Here is an 8,298-nt window from a genome sequence, read left to right as displayed (position 1 = left end):
AGTAAAAGGGTATACTAGATTCGTCGGAAAGTATGTAACAGGCAGAAGGAAGCGTTTCCGACCCCATAAAGTATGTATATTCTTGATCAGGATCACTAGCCGAGTCGATCTAGCCATGTCCGTCTGTCCGTCTGTCTGTCCGGATGAACGCTGAGATCTCGGAAACTATGGGAGCTAGGCTATTGAGATTTGGCGTGCAGATTCCTGAGCTTCTTACGCAGCGCAAGTTTGTTTCAGTACAGTGCCACGCCCACTCTAACGCCCACAATCCGCCCAAAACTGTGGCTCCTACAGTTTTGATGCTAGAATAAAAATTTTAACTGAAATGTATTGGTCTCGTCAATACCTATCGATTGGTCTAAAAAAAATGTGCCACGCCCACTCTAACGCCCATAACGCTTAAATCTGTATACCGCCGGTAGGTGGCGCATTTTAATCTCGCTTTGCTACTTGCATATCTCTATTTAGCTGAGTAACGGGTATCTGATAGTCGAGGTACTCGACTATAGCGTTCTTCCTTGTTACTTCTTGAGCTAAGGAAATACCAAAAAAAAACCAGATTTTGCGAGTGAATTTCGATGAACGCCGTAGGCCGAGTGGGACTTCGCTCCCTACATGGACATCTTGGCGGGCGTGTCCTCGCAAAGAAGGTAAGATCTGGCCAAAAGAATTTGGTTACGTTGTACTAACAGAAGTATATTTTTAGCAGAACCACCAGTAATTCGAACTCCGACGACCTCTCCATTAGGACTGCGGATACCACCACCATCAGCTACTTGGCAGCTTATGCGGAGCTGGAGGACCCACTGCACCTATACAATTTCTAATGCGAAAAATAGACTGTTCGGAGCAGATCGCCAGCGCCTAGTCATGCGCGCATAGGTGTACGACGGCACCTGCATCGCTCTCTGCTTATCTTTCGCCTTCTATCTTATACCCATAAAGCTGTCGCTTATCTATTCAGCAACTACTTTGTAAGCCTGCATATGTCTATATGAAGATCTTGGAGCCAAGCTTTTTACACATTAACAGTCCGTCTTCCGCTCCGAATAAACGCTATACATTTTAATATAACCTATTCGTGCGTTATTAATTATAAATATAAGGGTGGCATATTTGTTGTCTTCCCCACAAACATTTGGTGACCCCGACGTGATAGCAGTTTTAATCGGAGTCTGCAACTCGGTTTCGCGATTGTTTAATATAGTTTAAACAAACGCTTTGTTTCGCTGTCGTTATCGTGCATTCGGTCACAAACAGACGAACATACATACATATGTGCATATAAAAGTGCACAGCCGGCCGTTTGATTTTTTGTACATTTTGCGCTGTGAAAAAGCACCAAATTTGTGTTGTGCAAATAATTCTTAACAAAGTGAATCGCATTTAATCTTTGTTAATAGCGCATATTACATATATACATGTACATATAGCCATACATACATTCGTTTGCCAGTTACATAATCCGCTGTTGCTAGGCAGGCAATTTATCGGCAAGAGCAACAACAACAAAGTTAAAGGTTCCGTTGCATCTCAGCGACGCTTGTTAACCTTCACGTTTTCGCGGTAAAGGGCATACGGTGTTTTGTGCCTCTAACGCGGTCGGACATTTTACTTTACTTCATTTTCATTTCATTTTTTTCTTTCTCGTGATTGAAAAATGTCTGATACGGAAAACTCGGTACGGGCTCAAAATGAATCCACAAGTGACGTCGACTACTACCAAGTCAAAGCCCAATCTATTTTGCGGCAAATGAGCTCGATGAAATGCTATTTAAACGCTGATGCGGTTAATCAGTTTGACGAATCTGATTTGCTGGCGCGAATGGAGTGGATCAATTCCTTAAACCAGGCATTTGATTCTGCGCAGACATCGTTGGAAAGACTGGACTTTGCAGAGATCTCGAGCGACCATCGGATTGAATTTGCTGAAGTCTTCATGGATGTGAAGGCGAAACTAAGCCGAGGCTTGGCGGCTCATCGCAAGTCACAATTGCCGGATTCAACCGCTGCAAATTCAACATCTATTGACATCACTAATAATGCGGATCTTTCTTTTCGATCTAGAAAGCCTCGGTTGCCAAATTTGGAAATTGCTCGTTTTCATGGATCCTACTCTGAGTGGCCGGATTTTCTTGCGACTTTCACTACGGTCATCGGAAATGATGATGAGCTAAGCGACATTGAAAAATTACAATATTTGCGTTCGAGTTTGGGCGGCGTGGCTCTGGAAACCATACGCTCGCTCGAACCCTCGAATGCTAATTTTAAAAAGGCTATGAATTTGCTGGTTAATCGATTTGATAATAAAGTTTTACACTTTCAGGCACATGTTCAGGCAATATTCGGTTTAAAGGGTGTCGAGAAGGGATCTTCGAAGGGTCTTCGGGAGCTGAGCGATTGCATGAATTCGCATCTGCGAGCAATTCGAACCCTGGCCAATACGCAACAAATTTTGGATGGACTTTTAATTCACATCGTCACTCGGAAACTGGATCAGAGGACGCGGGAAAAATGGGAAGAGGATTTGTCAATCACTGAGCTGTCTACCTGGGATGCTATGGAGTCGTTTTTGGAAAAGAGGTGCAGGATGATGGAAAACTTGGATCAAGCCTTGGTAACTCAAACACCAGGCCAGCAGGTGGGAAAAAACTTGCACAAATATAACCAAAATACACTTATTGCATCTGGTACTAACTCAAATCATTTGACATGCTTATTTTGCGATGCACGGGATCATTATTTGCCAAAGTGTCCTCGATTTTTAAATTTGAGTCCGAATATTCGATATAGAGAAGCAAAGAAGTTGCACCTTTGCCTCAACTGTTTGCGCAAGGGGCATAGTTTGCAGCAATGCAAGTCGACTCACTGCAAGTATTGTCGCATGAAGCATCATTCATTATTACACATGAACCATGACCCATCCGCAACATCAACCTCATTTTCATCTCCATCATGCGATCCATCCTCGAGCTCTCAGCCATTACCATCTACTTCATCAGCATTAGTATCATGTTCGCATACATCATCGCATCCTGATCATCATTTACCAAGCCCTCCACCCAAAGCCTTAAATATTTTGCCGATCGACTACGTGTTGCTTCCAACTGCTATTATCTACGTCAGAAATAGAATTGGAGCATTTATGCCTTGCCGAGCAATTTTAGATTCGGCCTCCCAGCTAAACTTCATAAACTCTCGCTTAGCCAGCCAACTAAACTTGAATCACAGAAGATCGCAAACGTCGATTTCTGGGATAGGAGAATCTTCCATGATCTCTGATAAGACTGTCGATATTCTTGTGCAATCACGGGATGCAAGCTATCGAGCGGCATTCACAGCGGTTGTGACTCACAGTATTACTGATTATCAACCCCATTTCAATATAAATGCAACATCGTGGAGGATACCGCAAAACATTTCACTCGCTGACCCTAATTTCAATCAATCACAACGAATTGACCTTTTACTCGGCGCTGGGTTGTTTTTCGAAATAATTTCTATGGGACAAATTCATTTGGATAGGGCTTTGCCAACTCTTCAGAACACCAAGCTTGGTTGGATAGTCTCTGGAGGGTTATCATCGAACATGCCAACTCATAAGTCGGTTTTACAAGCCAGCATCAAGGACCCAGCTGATTATTCCGATGACACACTTTCCGCCATTGTAAAGCGATTTTGGGAAATTGAGGACTTCACTTCGTCTAAGCCATCTTTATTGCCGGAAGACTTGCGATGTGAGCAACTTTTTACTGAAAATTGCATTCGACTTGGAAACGGCCAATACTCTGTTCGTCTCTTGACCACTTCCGGATTCGAATCTTTAGGTGATTCTTATTGCTTGGCTCGTCGTCGTTTCAAGAGTTTGGAAGCTAAATTATATAGAAACCCAGCCCTGAAAGCTCAGTATTCAGCATTTTTGAGGGAGTATATCGACCTAGGTCACATGTCTCTTGTAACTAAGGAACCGCCAGAAACACAATTCTTTTTGCCCCATCATTGCGTACATAAGCAGGAAAGCACGAGTACGAAGCTTCGTGTCGTTTTTGATGGATCTGCTAAAACAACTTCTGGTAGCTCTCTGAACGACTTACTTCTGGCAGGACCAACAATTCAACAAAAAATCTTTAATATACTGCTTCGCTTTCGATTTTTTAAAGTTGCCCTTTGTGGAGATATCTGCAAGATGTACCGTTGCGTGCGTGTTTCGTACCCGGATGATTTCTTGCAGTGCATCGTTTGGAGAGAGAGCTCCAGGAAAGAATTGAGTGTTTTTAAATTGAACACGGTGACTTACGGAACCAAGCCAGCTGCCTTCTTGGCTATAAGGGCCATGCATCAACTCTCTTACGATGAGGAGGAATCATTTCCTATTGGAGCAAAAATTGTTCGTAGAGATTTCTATGTGGATGATTTAATATCTGGTGGGGACTCAGTTGAGGAGGTGAGAGAAATTCGTCGTCAGGTGAAGAAATTACTGTCGCGAGGCCACTTTCCAATTCGCAAATGGTGTTCGAATGAGTCAGCAGCCCTGAAGGGAGAGTCTGAATGCGACAAGGAGCAGTTAATCAAATTTCACGATGGATCGGATGTCGCCAAGGCATTGGGACTAGTCTGGGATCCATCTTCTGATCAGCTCCTATTTCATTTTTCTCAACTGCCAATCAATCAACGACCCACTAAGCGGGTTGCATTGTCGACGATTGCCAAATTCTATGATCCACTCGGTTTAATAACTCCTATTATCACAAAATCTAAGATTTTTCTGCAATCCCTATGGAGTGCGAACGTGGATTGGGATGATGCACTGCCAGAGCCCATTCTTTCGTCATGGGGGGAGTTGACCTCACAGTTATCGGTCGTACAGAACTTAAAATTCCCACGATTCGTACTGCAACCAATGGCTTCCGTTGAGTTGCATGGATTCTGCGATGCTAGCATGTCAGCTTATGGAGCGTGTCTATACTTGCGATCGGAGACCAATGGAGAATCGAAAGTCCATCTGCTCTGTGCCAAGTCAAGGGTAGCTCCATTGAAGGCCTTAACAATTCCAAGATTAGAACTTTCCGCAGCGCTTTTATTGGCTGAGCTAATCGTAAACGCCAAGGAAGCCATAGATTTCGATTGCACCTTTCATTGCTGGTCGGACTCGTCCATTGTGTTGGCGTGGATTCGGCAACCTCCGAGGGAGTTTAACGTTTTCGTATCAAACAGAATCGCGAAAATTCAGGAGATGACGGAAGACATGTCTTGGCATCACGTTCCTACAAACTTGAACCCGGCAGACGTCGTATCGCGAGGATGCACCCCAAGATAATTGTTGGAACATTCCCTTTGGGCTAACGGGCCTCCATTCCTTCTGCAAAGCTCGTCAAATTGGCCGTCCCTGCTAGACTCAGTAAAGGATCTTCCAGAGCGCCGTTCTGTGGCTCTAATTGGTGCCGTTTGCATAGACAGTTCATCAAACTGCAAATTCTTCAACTCTTTCGATAAGTTGCAGCGCGTATTTGCATACATTTATCGATTCATTTCAAATTGCAGAGCCAAATCTGCGCCGTTAAAAGGTCGACTTTCGGTGGAGGAGATCAACTCTGGAACTGTACTTCTTCTGAGGAGCATCCAACAGGTTAACTTGGCGAAGGAGTATGGATCTCTTAGCCAGGGCAAGCCGTTTCCACAGAAAAGCAAGCTGGTTTCGCTTAGACCTATACTCGGCTCCGATGGGTTACTTCGCGTGGGTGGAAGGCTTCAGAACGCAAACTTGGACTACGACACGAGGCATCCGATACTGTTGCCCAAGGATCATCCAGTCACCAAGGCGATCATCGTTTATTATCATGAGAAATATTTGCATGGAGGATCGCAGGCGCTGCTTGCCGCATTACGGCAAAGGTACTGGCCGATTGGAGGCCGCAAGTTCGTCGCCAGCGTTATCAACAAATGCGTCCGATGTTTCCGAATGAATATTTAAACCAATTTTAACGGACTAAATTTCTTTAACTTAACTAAAAAATTATTTTGTAATAATAATGTATAATACATAAACATAACATTATAAGTAAATTCAATTTACTTAATTTTACTATAATCAAATAATTTACTTTTATAAAACAATATTAGTTGTTTTTTTTCGATAAACAATAATGCTCCTAAAATATTAGGGCATTCATTCACATGCCGCTGCTTCACGAAAATTTTTCCGCCGAAATGTTAGTCGCTAGTCGAACATAACGGAGAGACGCAAAAGAAATAACGGACCGGCCGAAAGGCAGGCAGATTATAAGACAAAGAAAAAGAGGGAACCTACGAATTAATGCCTCTCTTTGTTGCACGACCGTTTTCGTAGGCAGTCTTCTACGCACCGCCGACTCCTCTGCTGACGTCAACAGCGGCACAACGTTTTAGGCACAAAACAAAAAACTAAAAAGCATTTTGCTTCAGACATGTCACCGCGTGCCTAATGCAGAACTGAGGGGCTATTTTCGAACAAAACAGTTTTCTTATTTGAGTTCAGCTTTTCTATAACTCTTTTATAGTTAAAACATAACATAAACATAACATTATAAGTAAATTCAATTTACTTAATTTTACTATAATCAAATAATTTACTTTTATAAAACAATATTAGTTGTTTTTTTCGATATACAATAATGCTCCTAAAATATTAGGGCATTCACATGCCGCTGCTTCACGAAAATTTTTCCGCCGAAATGTTAGTCGCTAGTCGAACATAACGGAGAGACGCAAAAAAAATAACGGGCCGGCCGAAAGGCAGGCAGATTATAAGACAAAGAAAGAGAGGGAACCTCCAAATATATGCCTCTCTTTGTTGCACGACCGTTTTCGTAGGCAGTCTTCTACGCACCGCCGACTCCTCTGCTGACGTCAACAGCAGCACAACGTTTTAGGCACAAAACAAAAACCTAAAGAGCATTTTGCTTCAGACATCTCACCGCGTGCTTAATGCAGAACTGAAGGGCTATTTTCGGACAAAATAGTTTTCTTATTTGAGTTAAGCTTTTCTCTCTTTTGTAGTTAAAAAAATTCGTTTCTGCCATTTCTGTGGCTCAATTTAATGTTTAGTCACTATTGTCTGCACAAACATTTTTTCGTAAAGAGGTATAAATTATTTCGTACTCGATTTCTGACAAACGGCCTGCTGTCCATATTAGTCCTCCATTCAGAGCGGCTATAATAGCCTTCATCACATTTAGATTTTTGTTTCTAAAAACAATTTTATAAAAAATTAATATTACCAAGCTGTTAGAATATATTTCATTGGATTTCCCTAAATTTTCCCTAAAATTTTTTCAATCAAGGTATTGAAGTTTCATATGAGTGCATTATAAAGTATAAAGGATAAAATTGTATCATTTCCTTTTAAGTAGTTTATAGAAGGAGGATAGACAATGAAAATGGCGTACTCGTCATATTGGAAATAAATGGTTCGCAAAATTTTGTTCTGGAGATTTTAAACCCAAGAACAACCACGTCGAGGACACTTTTTTGACCTTGATGACGGTTCTGTACGCTTCTTTATTTGCGAATAAGCTTAGAACTCACATCGACGAAAACCGCGAGCTAACCATACGAGTGAGCGAGAGGCAAACACGCGGCTAACGCTTTTCGTCGGGTCTGTTTTTCAGCGCGGTACTCAGATGAGCTAAGGAAATACCAGAAAAAAAACAGATTTTGCGAGTGAATTTCGATGAACGCCGTTACCCGTGGTAACGGGCGTGTCCTCGCAAAGAAGGTAAGATCTGGCCAAAGAATTTGGTTACGTTGTACTAATAGAAGTATATTTTTAGCAGAACCACCAGTAATACGAACTCCGCCGACCTCTCCATTAGGCTACTTGGGATTCGTGCGTGGACATCCTTACAAAGAAGATGGGTTTGTTGTCAAACGGAAAAGAAATCAGTTGGAGAAATTTAAGAAGGTGGAGTCTCCTGGTACACAAAGAAATTACAATAAAAATAAATGAAATGTTCAACGAATGTTTTTATTTATGTAAACTAGTAGTTTAAAGCTTCCTTTTCGTCCCACGGATGCTTCGCCATCTTTCCCGCGCCACCGCAGTCGAGCTCCAAGTTTTAATGGTCATATTGGACCTTGAGGAAGTGAGAGTCGGATTGGGAAAGGGGTTGATACGCTGATACTGCACCCTGGCAAAGGCTGGCTATGGCTCCTTCGATGGCTTCAAGTGCCGGGCATGGGGGTGGGGATGGAGGTTCGTCCGCATATGGCCCTTGTGCGGGTAGCCCAGGTACCTTTATGAGTACCGAGCGGACGTCGATG

The 8,298-nt window shown here is 42.6% G+C and overlaps 1 protein-coding gene across 4 annotated transcripts; it reads left to right on the top strand.

Annotated features, from left to right (window-relative positions):
* Window positions 1-254: 254 nt before the first annotated feature.
* On the top strand, window positions 255-7,993 carry LOC139354868 (uncharacterized). Of its 4 annotated transcripts, none has more exons than XM_070999091.1 (4): window positions 284-650; window positions 707-2,641; window positions 7,647-7,753; window positions 7,812-7,993. In XM_070999091.1, the coding sequence occupies exons 2-3, from the start codon at window positions 1,661-1,663 to the stop codon at window positions 7,665-7,667; spliced, it is 1,002 nt and encodes a 333-aa protein (XP_070855192.1). In that variant the 5' UTR covers window positions 284-650; window positions 707-1,660; the 3' UTR covers window positions 7,668-7,753; window positions 7,812-7,993. The 4 variants fall into 4 exon arrangements, with proteins under 4 accessions (XP_070855190.1, XP_070855189.1, XP_070855192.1 ...); XM_070999090.1 differs by having other exon boundaries at window positions 7,809-7,942; XM_070999089.1 differs by lacking the exons at window positions 7,647-7,753; window positions 7,812-7,993 and having other exon boundaries at window positions 255-650; window positions 710-7,365.
* Window positions 7,994-8,298: the final 305 nt, after the last annotated feature.

The sequence above is a fragment of the Drosophila suzukii genome, unplaced genomic scaffold, assembly GCF_043229965.1.
Source record: "Drosophila suzukii unplaced genomic scaffold, CBGP_Dsuzu_IsoJpt1.0 scf_4, whole genome shotgun sequence".
Lineage (NCBI taxonomy): Eukaryota > Metazoa > Arthropoda > Insecta > Diptera > Drosophilidae > Drosophila > Drosophila suzukii.
Note: the sequence above shows the minus strand (reverse complement) of the source record. Positions and strands in the feature narration are given on the sequence as shown.

Excerpts from the sequence above, each read along its gene's own strand:
- LOC139354868 (XM_070999089.1), top strand. The coding sequence starts at position 1,661 with ATGTCTGATACGGAAAACTCGGTACGGGCTCAAAATGAATCCACAAGT.